This window comes from Olea europaea, unplaced genomic scaffold (assembly GCF_002742605.1).
Source record: "Olea europaea var. sylvestris unplaced genomic scaffold, O_europaea_v1 scaffold806, whole genome shotgun sequence".
In the NCBI taxonomy this organism is placed as follows: Eukaryota; Viridiplantae; Streptophyta; class Magnoliopsida; order Lamiales; family Oleaceae; genus Olea; species Olea europaea.
In genome coordinates, this window is record NW_019266496.1 from 267,702 (window position 1) to 291,816 (window position 24,115).

Sequence of the window (24,115 nt, forward strand, 5' to 3'; positions counted from 1 at the left end):
CATATCTTGGAGCCTCCGAGTTTTGCCACCACGAGGCATGACTCACCTACAGTTATGCATGATAAGCTAAACATTAGAATGTATGCATGTACAATGCAAACCCATGAACTCTAGTGCATGCTCTGATACCAAACTGACACACACCGTCCCGTGTAACACCACTAGATCGGGATGTGGCATGAGCCGATGATAGATACCAACTAAAAGTCGGACCCACTATCAAGGCTACTACAAATACAATATATCACTTTTTATATATCATTTTTCTAACAAAATTTCGGCATTATCTCCCCTGTAAACAGGACTAACCAACTTGTGATCAATTTCACACAAATCCCAAACTATAGCACAGCACAATAAAGATAAGCCGAAATCTTCACTTTTACCAAGAAATACAATGAAATATACATATGGATACATAATACATACTGAGCCCAATAACTATCTACAACCGATGTAAAATCACATCTAGACATGAACATGCGTCCCAAAACACTGACTACATGTTCCATGAAGTGAGTCATACTAACAAACTATGTCGTATGGCTCTGACTCCAAAATCAAGGCTCAACTCCAAAAGATGCCCAGATTTTCAACTGCTACCTGATAAGGAAAAACGTGAAAAAATATATGAGTTGATAGCTCAGTGAGTGGAGAAGTTCAAAATAAATATACTTTTTTCATTTATGCATTTTTATTGAAAATTAAATTCATATCATTTGATAATTCACAAGCTATCATCATGTAATTATAGCCAAAAAGTGAAATATTCACATAAGGTCATAAAAATATCATCTTAAAATCATGATATAACATCATGTGATAACCACGCCATAATCTTATCACATCAAACGTGCTGAAGAATCCATAAAAAATGTACCCTCTAACTAAAATATATAATCCGCTTCTCAGGCTAAGAACTTTTGCCACGGGCCTTTGGCCCCTCCGTGAACGAAAGTCGGTTTCAAAGACCTCTTATAATCAATTTTAGAATACGGCCAATGCCCCTCTGTGAACTATATGTACACGATCGAGACCAATGTCGGGTCAAGAGCCTCCGTGGAGGATAGAACACGGCCAAGGCCCCTCTGTGAACTAGAAGAAGTGTATAATCACGGGTACTTTTCTGGCCGTTCTCAATATTGCATGTCTCACATGTTAAACAAATCTCAATATCACATGTCTTACATACCAAATCACAAATATGCCATAAATAATCTTTGATATTCCACATATATTATAATAAAAGAGATTTTCATAATAACCATTTAATTCGAACACATAATTGCACATACTTTGACAATATACTTAATTTATAAATATTTTAAAAATATTTATATTTTTTCACTCACAGACCTATGTACGCCAAAATCAATTCAATTGGTACGCTGTCCCGATATTCGTATTGCCGCCTGAAATATAATATAATTTTTAAATTAATAATTAACTAATTTAAGTAACTTCAATAATTAAATAGGCGATACCCAAACATAATTATTTCACGTTTAGGCGATTTCTAAAGTCTCTTTAATTATTAAAATTAATTTTTCTTTCATTTTACTCAATTTCATAGTTTATTACACTTAACCCCTTCAATAAAATTAAATTTAACCTAACAATCTAACAACTATAAAATCAAACATAACTTAACAATAAGTAACTTTTTACTTACCTTTCAAAATTTAGGAATTCAAGTCTAATAGGATAGAGCGCTTATTTCCTAACACATTGGCAAATTTTTTCCCCTTTTTTTTTTCTTTTTCTTCCTCTTTTTCCTTTTTTTTTTCTCTTTTTCCTTTCTCTTTTTCTCTCTTCTCTCTCTTTCTCTGCACCGTTTTTTGTTTTGTGTTGTGTGTGTTGGTGTTATTAATTTTGTTTTGAACCACCGCCTCACATACTATATTTTATTTTTATTTTGTTTGACTTTTTTTTAATGTATTACACATCTAGACAGGTTTGGTACCGTGGTGGACATACAGTTTGGTACTATACCTTTTGAGTTTGGTTCTGAGTCGTTAAGGAACACTACTTCGGAGAGTTTTGATGATATGGATAATTCTACTTTGCCACCACTTTTGCAGTTCCATTATGTTCAATCGCAAGTGGAGGACTCATTAAGAATAGGTATGGTGTTGCAGATGTTGGTGTTTATGCTTTCGGTGGGTTTGAAGGTGTCGGGACTAGCAAGGGGCCTTCAGTTAAAACAATTGGTGTGGATTTTACTAAAGGGTGCGCTTCGACCCTATTTGGTAGATTTTGGATTCCTTGTTGAAATTTTGGGAACCCGAGATTTGGGTTTAGGTATCGCTTGTGGATACTGGAGTGGAGGAAGAGTATTTTTCGTGTGTTGGAAGGTTTGATTTTGGTTGAAGAGTTTAGTTTATTTCACTGCAGTCAAATTCATTTTTTCAGGTGGAGAAATTTTGGTGCTTTGTTCGTTGAAGTGGAATTCATGTCAAGGTGGAAATTGTTAGAATTTGGGCGTGACCCGAATTTCTTATCGAAATAATTGTAAAGTTCTAATTGAAGTAAACATCAAGAGAAATTCTAATTAGAATGCTATTGTGGAATCTTATTCAAATTTAATTGTCAAATTTTAGTTAAAACTCTATTTGGAATTCGTATTGGGAGTTGGAATTTGTGTGTTGGATTTGAAGAGGTCAAAATAAGAAAACTTCTGACATTTCATTTCATGTACAAATCTACTTGTAGGGATTGGATTGTTCCCTATAAATACTAGACTCTTTTTTCTAGATTTGTGAAGCTATGAAACATTATTGTTAAATTCTTTGTATTCCCTCCTTATTGTTATTAATAAAATATCGGTTCATCTGTCAATTTCTCTTCTCCTTTTTTACTTTAAATCTTGTTTCTGTCATTGTGATCTTATACTTTATATTGTGCCATTAATCTCAAGGTGATTTTTTCGTCAACAAGTGGTTTATTGCTGTTTCGCCTCCAATATATAATACAACTTTGTTACGACTTGGGATTCCATCCTATAAGGTGTAGGAGTATTATCCATGTTTAGACTTTTATTTGCATGTCTCCATCAACACATTTTACCTAAATTTGTTGGCATCGTTATTGGGCGGTACTGCTATCCAAAAATCTGCACAGGTGCTCGAAACTTGATGATTGGAAATGAGCAAGTACAAGACATTCATAATTCGTGCCTGATGATAAAGTTTGAGCATGAAACTCGATAACAAAGCTTGAGCTCTGGATACTCGAGCTCAATAACAAAGCTTAAGCACAAACGAGATCTTCAAAACTTGAAACAAAAGGCACCAAAGTGTGTCATTGTTGCCCCTTCAATGCTTAAGTTAGTGAAAAGGGAAAAAAATAAGTTTGAGGCTATGAACTAAACAAAATGTAAAGCTTACCTAAATAATGATCAAAGGTCTTTTATTATAGAGTTGGGAAATGTAATCATGGTAGGATTAGGTCGCTCGAATGCCTAATTTATTTAAGAGTCTTGAAGGACGTGAGGGTACTATGAAAACAGGACATTACAAGTTTGTTGAAAATGTAGAATTGTTGTAGTTGGATAAAACCAGAACTGTGGTGGTTGAGTGTTAGGTAACCTGGTAGAGAAAGGAAAAGGGTAACGAGGGGCAAGAGAAGTCCAGGGGCCTCAAGCCCAAGGTTGTGGTGTGGTCGGGCCGTACATAAATTGTCCACATCGGGTGGTAAGTTGTCAAATTAGTGAATTTTCAAGCCTGTACTATTCCGTAATGAATAGTGTACAAATCTGTGCAAAACGATGGAGCCCAATCTAAATTGTCAAGCCCGACCAGCCCATGAAAAGCCTTAATTTTTTATATTTTTGAGGATGAAGAGCCTCAATTATTTGGAAGAAATTTTTTATTTTTATATTTCACACGTTATTTTACGAGCTATGCTATAATAACAAAGGGGGTTTACAAAGTTAGATTACAAAATCAAATCTATACCAATCATTTTAAAAACAGATTTTTAAATCATTTGAAATCAAGGGTCCAGATTTTGCCAACACACTTTGGCACTCCACTTTTGCACACAAACTTTGTAGGAGTAGAATTATTCTTATTTTACAGAGATTTTCTTTGATTTGGTCCGTCTACGTAAATTGTAAAGTCAAAATTCTGTTTTTAAGGCACGTGAAGCCTATCAGAAAAATGGCACAACATTTACCTAATTTTTGTTGGGAATCTATTTAATATACGCTGCGAAAATTAAAATAATTTCGATTCCCACCAAGAATCGTCTTTGTGTTTGGATAAAAATTGTGATAAGATTATACATTTTCCAGATCTACAAACTTTTTTGCTATTCTTTTCGTTCTAACAATTTTGATTCACCACCCACAGCTGTTCAATTGTCCAGCCTCCAACGATAATCTACACAGAGAACAAGATTGCGGCTATCAGGGTTTTCTCTTCTTGTACTAGCAAGAATAATTATGAAAAACCACTTGGATTGAAAACTCTAGCCATATATTTATATAAGTCCAAACGGGTCTGGTCTAGTCCGGTCCAATATTTAATTAATCCATTTAATTAAATTCGGTCTTTGAACTAATTAATCCAATTAATTAATTCATGCCTATAAATAATCAAACCAATTAATTAATTTATCCAACGATTGTTAAATTAATTAATTGACAAATTGCAATCCTCCAATTCTCTTTTGTGTGCGACCCATCAGGTTCCCAATCACGATGCCTAACGACGTGAAATATTATTTTGATCTAATCAAAATTGATAAATTAAAACACCCTTTTAATTTATCATCAATTCACAGTAGCCGTCCCAGATTAATATCTAGCAATGTGCCATTGCAATACATGTGACGAAAAATGTCATGTGGTATGACAAAACCAAACTCGTTCGTTTACCGTGAAACTATAATCCCTTCGTCAATATGATCCGATCAATTACGAGATATGGAAGTGTGCCAATCTTGATTATCGATCATATCTTTTACTCCACTATTAAGTCAATATAAGTCGAAAACTCCTTTTCGACTTATGAGTACACCTTGGCCAATGATTTCTTTATCGACTTAATTGAATGAAACGCAGATCATAATCTCTTACTATCTAAGAGTGACGAATCTTCTATTGGTCATTCACAACCTTCATATGATTATTGACATACCCGAACGATACCGTATTAGCAGCCCTTGGCAAAGCAACATCCAACACTGTCAAAGCATGACCGTCCTCATATAAGGTACTATGACGACCTCAAGTCAAAAGGACCAATCCCACTATTGAACGTTAGAGATTAACCACTGACACTCAGATAGTTATCCATGTGGAATCTCTCGACGGGTCTCCAATATTTTGTTCTATAACAAAACATCCACGTGTTCATTTAAGTGTCACTATACTTTAGCTTGTGAAATCAGCTACTTACTTCATAAGTAAGAAATGCCACACGTGATGGTCTATCCGTAATAATGATATCCGCATCTCGTTATTACTTACGACTACAGACGATTTAAGATTCAATCAGATATAATTTATATCTCACAATCACAACTCCTTGTAATTAACAAATTTCGAATATTTGAATCTACTAGCTCTATTATTTATTTAATTTTCTATTAATTAAATAATAGATATGTCATTAAATTACATTAATTATATATCAAAAGTATTTATGTTCAAAGTTGATTGGGCCTAGAGTATAATTGTTACAATTTTTTGGTTTTTTTATTTTTATTTTTATTTTAAATTTTATTTTATTTCTAAGAAAAAACTTGAAAGAAGTATTCATAAACAGGCTAGTACGTTTGGCTAAGTTTAACTTGTGTTTAAAAGTACATTTTTTCATAGCATCACCTTACATGCCATAAAATGAAAATACTTTTAAGCACTCGTTTCGACTTACATAATACATTTTATCTATCTCTCTGAATAAACCGACTCATATGGGAATGGAAGCCTATGCAAAAGTTCCACATTTGAATACATTGTGTGGTGCACCCGACACCGTCACGTGGGTCTGTTTCATCTGCCATATTCTGATATCTAAGATTATTCTAATTATTAAGAAATAATTGACTGATTAGTAACTTAGTGGACTTTAAATTACTTCTCAAATTTGATGAATTTTAGCTTAAATAAACAAGTTTTTATTTCGTTTTTTTATCGTTAATGAATTGAGAAAAAAAAAATGCACGCAAAAATAAGGTGTAAAATCGAGCTATTCATGAACAACTTGATTCGTAGTCAACACGTTCTTATTTAGAGCCTGTTTGAGAGTGATTTTGAGAATTGATTTTTTGAACGTTAAGAGAAAAGTGGGGTTCACATGTGAGAAATGAAGTCAAATATGACTGCTGAAATAGTGAAATAACGGTCAAAAAATCAATTTTTTGGATTAAAAAATCGCTCTCAAACATGCCCTTAATGTTACAACTGCTCTCAAATTCATTTTTCTTCTAATATTTCACTAAGTGTTCGAGGTCCATTCCATGGTATCATTTATGTTAGTTGAGTAATTAGAAACTTGACTACTTCATATAAGAGGGACATACATATATGATACAATTGAAGTTTTATTTCTATTAAAGAAATTATGGATAAGTTCACAAAAATGATTAACATGAATAAAGCAACTTGTACATCATTGTTGACATCATTCTTGGTGTCAAGATTTGATTGGTAAATTTTTTTTATTTTTTTTAAACTATTCAATTGTATGTTGTTAAGAGTGTAAAATTTGATTTACAGTACACAAACCATGATTGGATTAACATTGACAACTGAGCTATCCTCACCTCACACGTGCAAAAATAAAAATCTACCATATCAGCCCCCACTCCTCAGTTGTGGAGAAAACTTTCAAATTTCAACCAATCCACCAATCCCAACGGTCATTAGCACTGTTCCATCGCCTTAATCCTTGCCGTCCATTCCTCAACTCGCTGTCTTGCTTGCTTATTGTTCGATTTGACTCCACAAAATATACGCATAGGGAGAAGTGTGTTTTTTAAACAGATGGCTCTGACATATTTCTTTCACGATAAAGAGAGAGCGGGGGTGGGATGATTTTGATTTTGAATTTTTTTGGATTTGTCAATGGGAGTGAGTGTTGTCTCTGTTGGCATTGTCGTGTTGTATTTTGAATTGAACATAAGTTGACGATCTCAGTTTTTTGTTACAGTGAAATTCTAAGCAGAGGTAGCCCTAAGAGTACGCGAGTTGAGCAATCGTACAGGATTTCAAAATTGTAGGAGCATCAAAAAAATTTTGGTTATAATTGTATATTTATTTATAATTAAGTGTTTAAAATATAAAATTTTTATTATTATGTATAAGATATTAAAATTAAGAATAATGTGACTAACTAATTATAACTTCTTTGAATATAATATTCTTAAATAGTATTCCTATCTTAAATAATGCGAGAAAAAAGGGGAAAATCGATAAAAGATCAGGTCAGCTAGAGAATTGAGAGAAGAAAGAAAAATTGAGCAACCGCCTTTTCCAATCATCTCTTTGGAGAAAAAAATTAAAGAAACCAACCGTATTTTCCAATTGCCTCAAAGATAATTGAGACAGAAAAGAGAGAAATCAACCATCTTTTTGAAAAAATCGTCTTTTTCTCCAATTATCTTTGATCTGGCTTCAAAAAAATTTCAAAAAAATTTCTCTTTTTCCTTAAGCGATGATTGATGATTCATATTTTTTATTAAACCCTCGTTGAAAATCTGAATTACCTATTATCTTTTCGTCAATCGCGTTCCGTGATTTCACTGATTTGAATTCGTTTTGCCAGAACGTGGGGACTAAGGATTGAGGAAGCACGACATAATTTTCCTCCAGAAAAGTTGAACACTAAAAAAATATTGAGCAAGACTTTTTAGAAAATATTGATTACAAAAGTTTAGTTAGTGATTTTGCTTTTAAAAATGCGAAAAGAAATATTTTTACATGATTTGTTGCATTTCAAACTTTACACTTAATATATAATTTTTTTCAAAGTTTGCTTATATGGAATTGCACGAATAGGCTAGTGGCTTGGATGGTTATTTGTTGATGAAATATGAATTTTCATGAAGTTCAAGAGATGCTCTTGAGCTTTATTTATGTTTTTCTTGTTCATGTATGTAAAATAAATAAATAAATAAATTTAAAAATCATATTTTTGTAATGAAATAATAATATTAAAATATTTTTTTTATTATATATTTTAGTTACTTGAGGGGGCGTCATTTTTAAATCTCGCACAGGACATCCAAAATCTCAGGGCCACCTCTGGTTCTAAGCTTGAGTTTCCCGGTTTTCTCTTTAAAGATTCAAATAAGAGAGCATTGGCATCAACTTCTATTCCAAATGGAAATGTTTCTTAATTTTATTTTTATCTTCAAAACGTGTTCGATATTAGGGGTGGGCGCAGGTCAATTCGGTTCGTTTTTAAAGAGAACCGAACCAAATTAAAATTTTCGAGTATTTAGTAAATGAAACCGTCGGATCCAAATATAATTATGGAACCGTTCGGGTTCGGTTCGGTTCTGTACTATAATTAATTTTTTTAACATTTATAACAACATTATATAAATATAACTAATGACACATTCAATGGTTTTGAAATGTCAGAAACTCGTAGATTACCTTGTTCAAATGATCGTTATAGTCAAAATTTCAATTAGAGGAGGTCATAGCTTCAATCGGAGATCACAACGTCGGTCGACGATTGTATATGTTTTGGAATGTCAGCGAGGCTGTGAGGTCGAGGCAGCGTTATGCACTTTAGTGTAGGTGTTTAGGGTTATTTAGTAAGTTGGATCTTGTTGGACTAAAAAATGAGACAATAAAAGGGATAATTGGGCCAAAAATTAGAAATGAAACAAATTATTGGGCCAAAATTTTGGATTTAGAAATTGTTAATTTGTTTAGAAAAAATTAAAATTAAAATAATTTGATTTATTCAATATAAAAAAAAATTAAAAAGATTCGGTTCTTATTCGGTTCTTCGGTTCTTGGTCTAGAACCGAGAACCAAATCGTACCCGTCGGTTCTCAATATAGATACCCGTTCGGGTATTTAATTTGACAAGAACCGTCGGGTTCAGTTCAGTTCGATCGATTCGGTTCGGGAGATTTGTCCAGCCCTATCCGATACTGAAACAATAGCCTTGCATCATACACATTTAGGTACTTTGCTTGCAGTTTTCTTTAGGGTCCGTTTGATAGACTATTATTTTCCATGGAAAATGAAATTCAAATTTCAATTTCCACTTTTTGACTGTTTGATAGCATATCTTTTTTCAAGTAATTGGTTTTATTGTCACATGGACATTTTCTTGGTTTTCAAGTTCTAGGCTATGCTGTCGATTTATTTATTTATTATTTATTTTTATTTTTGGCAACGAAAATAAATTATATCCCTAATTGTAAAAAAATATACTTTAATTAACAATTTTCATGTAAAATAAAGTCAAACGAATACCAAAAGATAGATGATTTTCTTGACTTTTTTTTTAAACGGAAACAAATTATATCCCTAACACCAGTAAATTATATCCCTTTAATTGAAAATTTTCATGTAAAACAAAATCAAACGAACACCAAAAAATATTTCTATTTCAACATTTTTTACGTGAAAAATTATATTAATCAAACACAATAATTAACAATTCCCGATTCAATTACTTGGAATTCGTTTTCTTTCTGCCCAAATTCCTAGATCCCTTTGATTATAAAAATGGAATTTGGGTAGAAATAAAACAAATTCCAGGTAATGAATTGTCTAGAAATTGTTTTCTTGGGAATTGTCAATTATTGTGTTTGATTAATATAATTTTTTACGTGAAAAATGTTGAAATATAAGTATTTTTTGGTGTTCGTTTGACTTTGTTTTAAATGAAAATTGTCAATTAAATGGATATAATTTACTGTTATTGGGGATAAAATTTGTTTCCATTGTCAAAAAAATAAAATAAAAAATTCAAGAAAATCATCTATCTTTTAGTATTCGTTTGATTTTGTTTTACATGAAAATTGTCAATTAAAGAGAAATATTTTTTTACAATAATTCTTAGAATTTGTTTTCATTGTAAAAAAAAAAAAGAAAAAAAAGAAAAACCCTACAGTATCCGGAAATTGGAATTCCACAAAATTCAAGAAAAGAGGCGCGCGAGTGGATTGCCAAGAAAATTTGGGGTAAAAAACAAGGAAAAAGTAGGAAATGGAAAAAAAAAAAAAAAAAAAAGCCAATCAAACAAGGCCTTAGTTCTTTTAAATATTCGGTCACAATATTTTTGTGAAATTTCGGATTGTGTAATCTGGCTTCTTTCTGGAGAGAGAGTTTGTTGATTCTGGTGGTCTAGTCTTAAAGGTTGGATCTTCTCCCTTGGAAAGTGATGGATAGTGAAAGTTTCAAATTTTTCCGAGATTATGTGTGTTTGAACCACGTTGTTTTTAAAGAGCATATTTTGAAATAGTAGATTGATAAAAAATATGTTGTTAAAAAATGATGAAAAATTTTAGATTTACGTGTAATATTATGTTATTGAAAAATGTGTTGTTAAAATAACGTCAATTCACTATTTAAAAATATATTTTTCTAAAATTGGTGGAATGGTGTTTTTTTTTTTTAAATGATTGGTTGAAAAAGAAGGAAAAATTTTCAATATACGTGTAATATTATTTTATGAGAGATTGTGTAGTTAAAAATATGAGAGAAAAAAATAGAATGTAATTTAATAGGGGCCAAATGGATAAAATAGGTACTGATCGATCTATCAATGTTCTGAATGATTTCTCTAACGCTGACATTTTTTTTGGCGGAGAGAGTTGAATAGCATTTTGGCTGGTTTCGATAAATGAATCACAGCTTGTTTGGGGGCGATTTTTTGCCCCAAAAAATTAATTTTTTGATCGTTATTTCACTATTTTAACCGTCATATTTGACTTCTTCTCTTACAGGTGAACCCCATTTTTCTCCAACGATTAAAAAATTAATTCTCATAATCACTCCCAAACAAGCTTTCAATTTGAGGTAATATTCCTTTTTTGGGGTCGTATTTGCTTCAATTATTTTTTTGAAAAGTCATGCAATTTGTACAAATTAAGTTTACAAACTAGATTTACTAATTATGTGTTGACAATATCAATTAATCATTTCAAAAACAATTTTTGAAATCAATGAAAATCAAGTGTTAAATTCATCAATGATCACCCAACTTTATACTTAGCGTCATCTTGGCCATCTCATTTGATTTTGTTTCATTATAACCACCTGACATTATACTCAGTGTCACTATAGCCACCCAATTTGGTTTTATTTCACCATAGCTACATAATTTTATATAACGTTTCACAATGATCATCTAATTTCTTTTCATATTTCCACTAAGAGCTCGTTTGATTGCAAAGGTGGAAAAAGAGAAACAAATTCCATGTAAATTGGAAAAGAAAAAACCACAAAAATCATAGGAATGCATTTTCTATAAAATTGGCCAAAAAATGCTTGTTTATACCTTGGAATTCGAATTTCATTTCCCCTTTCGTATCAAATAGCCAAAGTAGAAATCGAATTTCTTAGATGTGACATTTTCCATGGAATTCACTCGAATCAAACGGACTCTAAATTTAAAATAAATTTTTTTTCAATTTTTTTATATATATAATATAAAGTTATTGTTTTACCCTTTTAAAATTATTGCGAAGGATGAAACGAAGTTGAGGGGTCATGGTAAAATGTTATATGAAATTAAGTGGTCATGGTGAAACAAAATCAAATTGAATTCCATGAAAAATATTTCCCTGTTTTATTGGGCATGTTTTCCATGATTTTTTTTCCATTTTCCAGCTTTTGAAAGTGTTTGATAGCAAATATTTTTCATACAAATTGTTTAATCAAAATTGATTTTTCAGCCGGATTTTTTTAATTTTTTTGCAATTGGAATAAATTATAGCCCCCGTTATAACAAATTTTGTCCCTTTAATTAACAAATTTCATGAAAAATAAAGTCAAACAAATACCAAAAGATAGAAAATTTCAACATTTTTCAGGTGAAAAATTATGCCAATCAAACACATTAAATTGATAATTCTCACAAAAACAAATTTTAGGCAATTCAATTTCCCGAAATTTGTTTTCTTTCCAACCACATTTCATCATTGCAATCAAATGGTTCACCCAAATTCTTACTTTTGTATTGTCACGTAATCATATTTTCCTTTAAAATAAGTTAAAAATAAAATCAATCAAATACATTTAATTGACAAATGCAAATAATTTCCAGGCAATTCAATTGTTTAAAATATATTTTCTTTCCATGCAAATTGCATACCTACAATCAAATACATTTAATCTGAAAATCAATGGCCTGAATATTGTTAACACTTAGTTTAAAAACGAACTTTGTAATTAATTCTTTTTTGAAATATTTATCAGAAATTAAAATAAATTCGTGTATATGCAAACAACTGGAGATGGAGATTCCTATCTTTTCTTCAAGACAGTCATTTCTTAATCCATGGAAAAGAAGTTTAAAATAGGAAAAAAAAAAATCAAAATTAGAATTTGTGGGGCCCTTTGGGAATCCTGCCTGCCGTTGGATTCGACGGATCAACGTCAACCTTTAATTTTAACTGTTATCCAAAGCTGCTGTGATTATCTTTAAGCATCCATTGCATGCAGTTCACATGACAGGTTTTGAAAAGTAAAGCTGCTTATTTACACCAGATTACCTTTATACCCCTTAAATCTGTTTTATTTTCTTCCGTATCTAACATGCAAATAATTGATTGTACTTCATGGGTGTAAGGGCATTTTCGAGATATCAAAACTCTTCCACCTGCATTTATTGGACGGCAATAAACGCCGTTGGAACTTTCACTTTCGTCAGTTCAGGCTTTCAGCAGTCGATTTACATCTTCATAATTATTTATTTTTACGTTCTTTTGCATTTGAAGATCATTGATAAAAGGCTTTTGATTAAACTCGTGGGGGCTTTTGGTTAGTCCATGATAATTTTTTACCTGTCGGATCGGCCAGCCATCATTTTCAGTAAACGGGCATTTTGTGATAATGCAAGATTCTCGAACCTCCAATCTTTTATCCCCTTCTTCTTTATTAATGCTTTTGATTAATATTTTATGATTGCAACTGGTCCACATCTTTAATTTTTCTATTTCAAAAGTTTGTGCCTTTTACCATTTTGCGAAAACAAGCCACCGACATGGAAATCTCGTACTTCCTTTGAAGTTTTCTCTTTCGTGTCTTCCGATCTATTTGGTACCTACCTGTTCATTTTTTCTTATCCAAGTTTTTCATTTTAAGTCCGTGGGTTGTAGTCAAAATTTGAATAATCGGTGTTAATAAGGTATTCTGATCGATCTATGTTGAAAAAATTGAATTTTCTGCATTAATTCTCATATGGGTCGTTGTTGTTAAGGTTTGATTTTCCTGTTTTCAGGTACTTCCAGCTTTGTTTAAGGTTTGATTTTTTTAATATAGTTGAATCATGGACGAAGACGGAAAAGAAAATTTGGTGGCTAATAATGTGTCGGCTGAGGAATGGCTATCTCGTGCTCAAGGGCTTGTTCCGAAGGCTCTGGAGAAAGCCAGGGAAGTTAAAGGATTCCCTGGAAGGTGGAAGATCATCATTTCGAAATTGGAACAAATCCCTTCAAAATTATCGGATTTGTCTAGCCACCCTTTCTTCTCCAAGAATGCACTCTGTAAGGAGCAATTGCAGGCTGTTTCAAGGACATTGAATGAATCATTTGAGTTGGCAGAGTGTTGTGTGAAAGAGAAATTTGAGGGAAAACTTAGAATGCAAAGTGATTTGGATTCTCTTTCGGGTAAACTTGATTTAAATCTACGCGATTGTGGGCTTCTGATCAAAACTGGAGTGCTTGGAGAGGTTAGTTTGCCATTGGCTGAACACGTGGCTGCTGCAGATCATGGCAATATAAGAGAATTGCTCGCTCGACTACAGATTGGACACCTCGAAGCTAAGCATAAAGCACTTGATTGCCTTGTAGAAGTCATGAAAAATGATGAGAAGAACGTCTTGGCCGTTTTAGGACGAAGCAATATTGCAGCTTTAGTTCAATTGCTCACTGCTACTACTCCTCGGATCAGAGAAAAAACTGTTACTGTTATTTGTTGGCTTGCAGAATCTGGAAGTTGTGAGAATTGGCTTGTTTCCGAAGGTGTTCTTCCGCCCCTTATAAGGCTTGTCGAATCTGGTAATGCAGTGAGTCGAGAGAAGGCTACGATTTCTCTCCAGAGGCTGTCCATGTCAGCAGAAATGTCGCGCTCAATTGTTGGCCATGGTGGAGTTAGGCCTCTGATTGAGATCTGTCAGACTGATGATGCGTCTGTTTTGCAAGATGCCGCGGCTTGTACATTGAAGAATATATCCGCTGTGCCTGAGGTACGGCAAGCCCTTACTGAAGAAGGGATTATAAAGGTGATGATAGATCTTCTTGATTGCGGAAGAACCCTGTTGAGATCTAAAGAGTATGCAGCAGATTGCTTACAAAATCTCACATCAAGTACTGACAATCTTCGGAGATGTGTTATTTCAGAAGGTGGAATAAGAAGTCTTCTGGCTTATTTAGATGGTCCACTGCCTCAAGAATCTGCAGTTGGGGCATTGAGAAACTTGGTTGGAGCGATTTCAGTTGATGTTTTGGTTTCATTAGGCCTTGTACCAAGGCTGGCCCAAGTGCTTAAATCGGGTTCTCTTGGTGCACAAAAAGCAGCAGCCTCAGCAATCTGTCTAATCTGCAACTCAACTGAAATAAAACGATTAGTCGGTGAATCTGGATGCATTCCTCTTCTCATAAAAATGCTGGAGGCTAAATCTATCAGTGTGAGGGAGATTGCATCACAAGCAATTTCAAGTTTGATGACCCTTTCCCATAATTGTAGGGAAGTTAAAAGAGACGACAGAAGCGTACCAAATTTGGTGGTCTTGCTCGATCCAAGTCCTCAGAACACAGCCAAGAAATATGCAATTTCCTGCCTTTCCTTGCTTTCCTTGAGCAAAAAGTGTAAGAAGTTGATGATTTCATATGGGGCTATTGGTTATCTCAAGAAGCTTACCGAGATGGACATTCCCGGTGCCAAGAAGTTACTTGAGCGTCTAGAGAGAGGAAAACTGAAAAGCTTGTTCAGCAAGAAGTAGAACTCAATGTTGTCCAATGGAAGTATACATTTGATAATTGTTTCATTGCCTGAATGAATCGTAGTGATAATGGTATAAGCTGAGAAGCATAAACATGAAATCAATGTGATCAATGCCTTTATTTTGTAAAAAAACGCAGTACTTGTACTCTACAAGTAGTATTACTTCAGTTCTATCCACTTTTCTTGCGCCTTTATTTAATGGCTTAGGAAATGCATAAATATATATGCATATGCACACACACACTGAAAAACATACAGATCCTTGGTCCAACTCTAGCATGTTTGGGAGTGTGTTGCCAAAACTGAATGCATTCGTAGGTTTCATTATCATAGAAGAGCGTCGATATTTTATTAAATCAGATGGGTGTGACATAATATTTATCCAGTCAATACAGATGTAACTATATTGCAGAATGAGATATTCATCCAATTAATCCTCATCATCATTCCATACAAATTGATGGCTGGGGATACTCTGTATCTGCAACAAATTCTCCAGTTGACGGACGTGCTCCCACCGTGCCCCTTCTTCTGGTTCAGCTGTATCCGTCTCCTCTTCATGAGAAAAACTTTTCAGAACAGAATGGAAAGCCTCAGGATTATACTTCAGTTGCAAGTCTCCAGATTTTTCAAGGCCCTGTAATTCAAATGCAGGACTCAGGGGACGTCCCAGAACCCGAACATAACACACACTGCAGCATGCAAATAATATAGCAGTTAGATCCAATGGCAGCCACTGGTAAAGGAAATTGCTTCACGACCCATACAATAATTACTGCTTTACCATGATCTCTAAAAAAAGAAGAATGATCAATCGGTTTCTTCTGAACAAAATCTTAACAATTAACAAATCCCAATTCTGATGAAAGAGGAAAAATGGACTAACTGAAGGGACTAACCATATATAGAATAATCCGTCGATTTCTTCTCTCTGAGCCCTCCCCAACAGTTCGATCTGCAAACATCCACCAATGCAAAGAACAGGTTCTGGTAGCTTGAATTGCTGCAGATGATTTTCCTGTTTGCAGAGGAAGAGTTATTCGAGCATGATTCTTGTAGAATACGCAATGGTTATGGTTTCTTTCCTCTGGATGCATAAAATCACAATGTTCGGGCCAACTGCTGATTATCAAAGTTTTTATCCAATTCCTCCAAGTAGCAATTTAACTTGCCAATGGTTAAAACCCGACATTATTTCCCCTGGGGAAGTCAACCCAAATGGCAATAACCAAGTCTAGTTCCCCATAAATTTGAAAATGGCCACATAAATCCTTTTCTGCCACTCAATTTGGTTTCACGCTCACAAGACGTTGCTTATAAGGATTATTCATATCATAGAATGTGACAGTTTTAAGTTGATTGTCACCCGGACGGAAACTAATATGCAGGCCCAATGAGAGTGGTAAAAAACACGAGAAAAAATTCCTAAAATTTGCATATATCTATTTCAAAAGGTCACCTGTGTCATTGGGAACTCTGGTGAAGTGTATGACCATATAAACTTGTCTTCAGCAGGTTGTTGCAACGGTAAATGCCAGAAATCTATCCCATTCTTCCTTGGGGATTTGAGATGACCCATTCGGAATCGCACAGACTTCGCTGAGTAAACGGGACTTCCAGGCTCCCAATAGACTGTAGGGTAATGCAAAAGACAGTTAATGACAAGCACCTAATAGTTTTTAAACACGACGTGTACATAAAATTAACCGATAAAAAATCAATAAAGGAAGGAAGAGGAAAAATTTAAGAAAGCTGAGTAATCACCAGCAAAAGGTCGTATATCAATTTCAGTAACAACACAAACATCAGAAATTAATTTGTATATTAACGTCTCAGGCACATCAGGGTTGGTCTGTCCTTTACTTGACCAGTATGAGCCTCCCCACATATATCTGTCGATAGGAAAAAGAGTATGAACTACACTTTCTTCTGGATCACGATCTGTGCTGGAAGCACCAATTACACACGCTATGCAATCCTTTGGATTATCTTTAGACTTTGTGAAGGCCTGAATTAGAGAAGCATAAGCTTTATGATCCCTCTCAAGAATCTTCCATTCCATCGGGTTGCTAGTTTCAACATCCACTGATAATGATTCATTATTTGGTCGAATGAATCGAAGATCGGAAATATGAGGAAACATTCTCAGACACAGCTGTTTAAAAAGTCTGTTCGCAACCACTGCAATATAATTGATATTATCATTTGCTCAGAACGGTTAAATTTTTCTCTTACATGAAATGAATGGAAGAGGCAATAAATCTTATGTAAAAGAACGAGGATTAAGACAGAACAATGATCGTAAAGACATCCACATTTACATATATGATATAAGAAGAGCATCATCAATTTTTATAATTGATTATTAACATTTATATAAGATAGCAAACGTGAGAAGTCTTTCTATGGTAGTCAATGATATCAAAACAGAATGATCATGACTGCATGAAAAACATAAATAGGGGGGGAGTTAGCTCAGACAGAAAATTATCTGTTCTGTTGTTTGAAAGTAGAATTTAGGGATGACAAAAATCCTTGAGGACCTGCACTAATGAGGACAGGTGGGGATTCTTGAGTGTGGCTTGGGTTCGAGAAAAAGCAAAAGATTGACCCCATAAATGAAGAAAATATATCCCCCCGGACCCTACACTGACCTCTGATTTCAATGTTGCATTTTATCAATACGATTATCGTAGCCACTCGTCAGCTTTGCAAAAACAAAACTAAGTTTCTCGTCGTTGTCAAAAGGATTTCATTTCCAGAGCATTACTCTCACTCCAACCACCTCTCCAGGAAAGATCAGTGAATATGTAAGCCTAATATTCTAGAGAGATGAAAATTATAGCGAATTTCTCAGACTCCAAAGGACATGCTCGCCAAAGATAAATACAGCACTAACCGCTACTTTGCCTCAGCTAATTGTGTCACCCGAGAAGCTAATCGCTTCCCTATCCATTTACAGTCCCACATGTTTGCCAAAAGAATGTTAAATTGACTCAGAACCAGTGAATGTCACCACTCACCATTGACTGATGAACGCTTCATAGACAACCATTTTATCCCAGACGCATTTTGATTCACTATCTCCTAGGCTGGGCCAATGGCAAGGAGGAGCTTGCAACCCATACGGTCTTTTGCTGCAGTTTGGAAAGATTGGCGTCTCATCCAGTTAGGACTGGATTGACCAGACTGTCTGACACTGTTGACGGGATGTCTTAGGGTGGTGTTTGGATAGGAATTTTTTTTTTTTTTTCCAGGGAGGCCCAAAGATATGCATAAACTGAATGGTCATTGGACCCCAGGTCAAGATAACCTCTAGATGATGATGGCATATAACAGCTCAATTGACTTGCGGTCCTTCATGGAAACACATAAGCAGCGTATTTTCACACAAGTAGCAGTAGCACCCAACTTCTTGGCAGTTCCAAAACTAGGATTAGATTGACCAGACTGTCCGACACTGCTGGCAGGATGTCTTTGGGTGATGTTTGGATAGACAATTTTTTTTTTCCAGCGAGGCCTAAAGAGATATAAACTGAATGGCTATTGGCGGCGCTAGATGATGATGGCATATGATAGCAGACGTGACTCGGCGTCCTTCATGAAAACGCATAAGCAACGTATTTTCACACAAGTAACACCCAACTTCTTGGCAGTGGCAAAATTAGCTTGGGAACGTCTAGGCTATTGTCACTTTCCTTCTCGCTTGCTTGATTTGGATGAGATGAGTGAGGCAACAGTAGGCCAAAGTTATTTCTTCATCTCCATTTATAGGTGTCCAATCCAGCAATGGCGAACGCATAGATTTTGAGTTAGGGAGCACAATCAAACTTTCAAAAAAGTTGTGAGAAATTTTGCATTTGAAAATTTACATAGAAAAAAATCATACTCCATGTAAATTTACATCCGAATTTTACATCCAAAAATTAACATGGGGTATGACTTTTTCGGATATAAAATTTCGAAAATTTTTAATGTCATACCCCATGTAAAATTTCTTAATAAAATGATGTAAATTATGACGAGAAATTTGTCACGCAAAAAAAAATCAATGTAATGAAATAATTCAAAATGTTTACAGAAAAAACGAGTTAGCCGTCTCTTTTTAAGTCTCAAGTTTGACGTACCTAAGGCCATCTCCAACCCTGCACCAAATTTTGCATCATTTTACACCAAATCTTGCACCAAACTAAAATTCATATACAACCATTACACCAAAAGTTATACCAAATGAATAGTGTTTAACCATTTTCTTCCCTTTTTTATTCTTTATAATTTATTTATTTGAAATATTATCTATTTAATTATTTTATAAATACATAAATTACTAAATAAATAATTACGTTAAATTACAAAAAAAATTAAATTCATTAATAAATATAAAAAATACGGAACAATTAATAAAAACACCACAACAACGAACATATGAAATCAAATTAGATTATCGTATGTATGTTGTTGTTGTTTAATATATTTCGTGTTAACTTTAATAAATAATCGTGTTGTTGTATTTTAAATTATTTTCGTCTTTTAATTAATTTATTAATTATTATGTCTTACATTTAAAATTTATTTTAAATGCAAATAATAATAATAATAATAATATTAATATTAATAAAAATAATAATAATTTATTGTATTTTTTTTTTTTGATAGGTAAATAATAATTTATTGTATTGAAAAACATATAGCACAAATGACATAAATACTCTTAACAAATTTATTTGGAAAATGTTAAATAAGGGCAAAAGAGACATTTTACACTTTACACCAAAATGGTGCAAAGTTTGGTGTTGCGTTAGAGTAACTTTGCACGAAAAAATGGAGTAAAATGGTGCAACCATTGGAGATGCCCTAACAATTTACGATATTTGTTTGGAACATTCAATAGGTCTATTATGTAGTTCTCGAAGTAAGTTTCAAGATGATGTAGCCAATATATAGATTCGGTTAGTATATGATTGTCGAAATTTTTTTTAAATTAGCATGTTTCCGAAATTCTCAAAATAATAATTTGAAACAACCTACTTTGACAAACCCTAACATTTGTTACTATTGACCGTTTCGTACCCCATTAACGACGTAGAAAACTAGGCTGTGAGTCCTTTGAAATGATATTGAGAATACAATATTTCGACTGTATTTGACATTCCGTAATAATTTTGAAAATTGAGACAAAAACAAAAATGAAGACAAAATTGCCCAAAAGTTTGGGGGTCATGTGACCCCCATGCCACCCCTTATTTCCGCCCCTGCAGTCCAGGCCCAATTTTCTACTTCATTCGCAAGCTGGACCATACCAGGCCAAAGCTTATTATTCTTCAGTGAGGATTAAGTCATCACCTCTTCCCATAAGCTTCCATGATCAAGAAAAGAGAAAGGGAACTATATGGAAACCCCCTAATGTGAGTTGATAGCTTGTAAAACTAAAATGGGGGCAAGCAAATGCTTACACGTCGAACTCCCTGCTCTCATTTGATTAGGATAGTCCAGCCTAGCATTCATAATTTCCAAATACAAGAATTAATTCCAGGGACTCCACTTACAATTGTAATCATTTTCATCATTCAAATTTAAATACTCGTCAACTTTACCTAGAAGGTTTCAAAATTTTAATTCATATTATTCGTGACTAAATATGCAGATTTCTTTAGTTGGACACACTCGGTGTAAATTAGTCCCCAGGTTAAACGCAAGATGCGACTTCCCTCTACAATTGATCTCTGGCTAGCCCCAGTGTCAACTAAGACATGTCCTGTCATTTACTTGAGCGTCAAAGGGCACTCTTCAAAACACTGGCTAACCCTAAGTTAACATAACCTAAGACGTGCTTTTTTGTAGACGATAAAAAGGAACCCAGGACATCTAATGTTCCGTGAGATGTTAAACATTATATGTAACCGACTTGCCCTAGCAAACTGAATCAAGCGCTCAGAGCAATGTGACAATTATGATCAGCATCTATATAAAAAAATAAATATATAAATAAAATGAAACATCACATAACTAACAACAGGATACGTGAAATTCAAGTGTGCCTGCGTGTGTACCAATATAGCAGAAAAATCCAAATCTATGGCCAATTAAAATTATTGCAAACAAGATGGTTCATGCCAATTATATTTTCTAAGGCAGTACATCTTAAATAATGGCAACAATCATCAATAACAGCTAAACTTATTCAACTTTTACAGCTCACCGAAATGGTGCCAAGACTGTGAGACAACACTGGCACGGACCACATCAGCTGGGTTGTCCAAGCGCGTCAAGATACTCAAGGCCAAGTCAACGTCCAGGTAGTCTAAGAAATTTATACCTTTCTTCATTTGAGCTTTGGCACTCAGCAGAGCTAATAAACTTTTTTAACTTTTGTATATCTGTAAAAAACTTCAAACCTACATTAAGACTTGCCACCGTGGAAAAATAGTAATGTTATACATAACTGTCTATAGAAAATGAATTCTGCAATAATGTTAGCTGTATACGAAACAAATTTTTTTCCCATAACACATCATACAATTTTCAGAAAAATATAACCAGAACCAAAAGAAATGCTATACCCACCCCAGGAAAAAATAAAATAAAATAACAATTCAGTTAATATTTTCCCTTAAAGCTTCAGTATTTTGACTAGTTCAGAATCACATAAGGTGGCATTTTCAACATCTGAAAATCAACAAATTCTGAAAACTAGAAAACCCCAAAAAAAAAAAAAAAAAAAAAAAGTCGCGTAAGGTGAGGATTTCCAATAATTGAAAAAAATAAACATTCTGAAAAATAAATAAATAAAAAGCGATGCAAATTGTAACAAAATTAATATTAGTTATCGAAAACATAACAATATCCCAATGTATATACGTATATATGTGCAATCATATATTAAAATGAGGTAAAAGAGGAAAAGGAAAGAAGGGTACCTTCCTACTTAGAACCCTAATACATACTGCAATTATATACAGCTATTAGAGAACGAAATAATGTGAATTGGGAGGTCGAATTCACTGAATCAAGCATGTTTAGGCAGGTGCCCTCATCTTTCGTCTTCAATGTTGTTTGTGGGAAACCGAAACAGACGTCTATAATTTTAGGTTTTATTTGGAATTTGTATTTCTTCATTCTTTTTCTCTACACGTGTATATAGAACGTATTTTCTTTTATAGGGTGGGTTAATATTCTTCATCAAAAATGTGCTTTTCCCTCCAAATTTCTTCTTTTATAGTGTTTGACTAATATTTTTTCATAAAAAATATTTTTTTACTTTTAATCACGTGATCATATTTTCTTCAAAATCAAAAAAATATATTTTTACTAGATGAAGTAGGATTCCCTCTCTTTCTCTCTCGCATCTATCTATTCTATCTCATTTACGAATCTATCCATCAATAAAAATCGGACAAATATTATATATTCTAAATTGAAAATTAAATCAATCAAACACATTTGTCTGACAATTTTCATGCAAATAAGTTCTAAAAAATTGAATTATCTAAAATTTATTTTCTTTTTATACAAATTTCATACTTGCAATCAAACGCACCCTTAAATAATCATCTATATGTGTCCCATTTGGGATAAATTAAAATTTAAATTAAAGTTAACAAATAATTTTAATTACAAATTTTATAAACCCACAACTTTTTAAATAAACATCTCATCAATTTTTATCAAAAATTGTTAAAAATCTTATTTTAATCCCACCAAACAATCATTGAAAAAATGAGTAATTTATTTTAACTGTAATAAGTTAAATGATTTTAAAACTTATTTACTTTTGGATAAACTTTTCAAGGGTAGCTAAATACTCTATTAGTTGAAGGGAAATTATATTACCACTACAAATTTTAATTATTACACTAAATTATAATTACATCACAATTAAAATATGTTTTTAATAAATAAACCACAATAAATTTACAATTATACTCCTAATTCAATAAAAACAAAAAAAATGAAAAATAATATAATACAATATTGTAGTGTACTTATCATATATGTGTGCTTTTAATTGTTATAGAACGACTTTATATCAGGTATAATTGGTAGGATGAAGTGGTATGAAGTGTTAGTGTGTGTATTTGAATAAACTAAAACAACATTTCAAGACACAATGAAGTATCATGTTATAGTCTCAATGAAAACTCCAGAATAAAAACAAAATTTGCCCCCATAAAATTCCCATAAAATCTTCTGATATTACAAAATGATTTAATAAAACATTGAAAATCAAAAGTCATTACACAGTTCACTCATCTTCCTGGCTATGTAAAATCTAAAGCCCTTGAAAATCTCCTCACATGAATCAATACCCCCTTCTCTTGGTTCTCCACTTCAACATTCCCCAATCCCATGTTTCCTCCATATCCCTTACCCCTTATTTAGATGGCAGTTTTCAGAGTGCTGAAATTATGGAAGTTACTAGAAGTTTTTCCCGGTTCTTCATCAATTTCTTTTTCTTTCCTTTTTTTTTTTTTTTTTTTGAAAGTCTTTCTATTTCTCATGGAGGTAAATTGATATGATTTAAGTTAATTCATGCGGTACTTGAAGCTCCATTTTTTTGTATGGATCTTTATGAAAAATTCTAACATGATATTTTAAATCGACTTTCATGTTTTGTTCAAAAATTTATGTTGCCAGGGTTGTGAATGAGAATAAATTTTATCAATTTCATCATTGAAACATAATTTTTTTAATCATTATTCTTTCAAGGAATCAATTTAATTTCGATGAGAGAGATTTAATTTCTTTAATGGCAAAACTTAATTGAAAGATGAAATTTTAAGGGTGGGGGTTGGAGGGATTGGAAAGAAGATAAATTTCTAAAGGTTTTATGATTGTGGTAGAAGAATAAATTATTTCATGTGATTAATTTATTAAAGCTTTGTTTAATTCTCATTTTTCCAAAATACATTTTTCACTCTCTTATTTTCAACCACACATTTTTCATTAAAATAATCTTACACATAAATCAAA

At 33.1% G+C, this 24,115-nt stretch overlaps 2 protein-coding genes across 5 annotated transcripts; one reads left to right on the forward strand and one right to left on the reverse strand.

Moving 5' to 3' along the window:
* The first annotated feature begins 12,819 nt into the window (after positions 1-12,819).
* On the forward strand, positions 12,820-15,339 carry LOC111391555 (protein CELLULOSE SYNTHASE INTERACTIVE 3-like). Of its 2 annotated transcripts, XM_023016795.1 has the most exons (3): positions 12,820-13,328; positions 13,422-15,169; positions 15,258-15,339. In XM_023016795.1, exon 2 carries the CDS (start codon positions 13,470-13,472, stop codon positions 15,141-15,143), a length of 1,674 nt encoding a protein of 557 aa, XP_022872563.1. In that variant the 5' UTR covers positions 12,820-13,328; positions 13,422-13,469; the 3' UTR covers positions 15,144-15,169; positions 15,258-15,339. The 2 variants fall into 2 exon arrangements, with proteins under 2 accessions (XP_022872563.1, XP_022872562.1); XM_023016794.1 differs by having other exon boundaries at positions 13,422-15,339.
* Positions 15,340-15,438: 99 nt separating this feature from the next.
* Positions 15,439-22,261, reverse strand: LOC111391556 (F-box protein At4g00755-like). 3 transcript variants are annotated; one of them, XM_023016796.1, is made up of 6 exons: positions 22,063-22,261; positions 21,345-21,522; positions 16,910-17,326; positions 16,605-16,777; positions 16,045-16,163; positions 15,439-15,837 (listed from the first exon to the last, which is right to left on the reverse strand). In XM_023016796.1, the coding sequence occupies exons 2-6, from the start codon at positions 21,469-21,471 to the stop codon at positions 15,576-15,578; spliced, it is 1,098 nt and encodes a 365-aa protein (XP_022872564.1). In that variant the 5' UTR covers positions 21,472-21,522; positions 22,063-22,261; the 3' UTR covers positions 15,439-15,575. The 3 variants fall into 3 exon arrangements, with proteins under 3 accessions (XP_022872564.1, XP_022872565.1, XP_022872566.1); XM_023016797.1 differs by lacking the exons at positions 21,345-21,522; positions 22,063-22,261 and adding an exon at positions 18,169-19,116; XM_023016798.1 differs by lacking the exons at positions 21,345-21,522; positions 22,063-22,261 and adding an exon at positions 17,800-18,160.
* Between the last annotated feature and the right edge of the window lie 1,854 nt (positions 22,262-24,115).

Bases quoted from the DNA above. Each gene is read 5' to 3' on its own strand.
- LOC111391555 (XM_023016794.1), top strand. From the start codon at position 13,470: ATGGACGAAGACGGAAAAGAAAATTTGGTGGCTAATAATGTGTCGGCT.
- LOC111391556 (XM_023016796.1), bottom strand. From the start codon at position 21,471: ATGAAGAAAGGTATAAATTTCTTAGACTACCTGGACGTTGACTTGGCC. The intron at 17,327-21,344 runs GTGAGCTGTAAA...ATTATATTGCAG, and splicing joins ACAGTCTTGGCACCATTTCG to TGGTTGCGAACAGACTTTTT. The intron at 16,778-16,909 runs GTGATTACTCAG...ATTACCCTACAG, and splicing joins TGATATACGACCTTTTGCTG to TCTATTGGGAGCCTGGAAGT.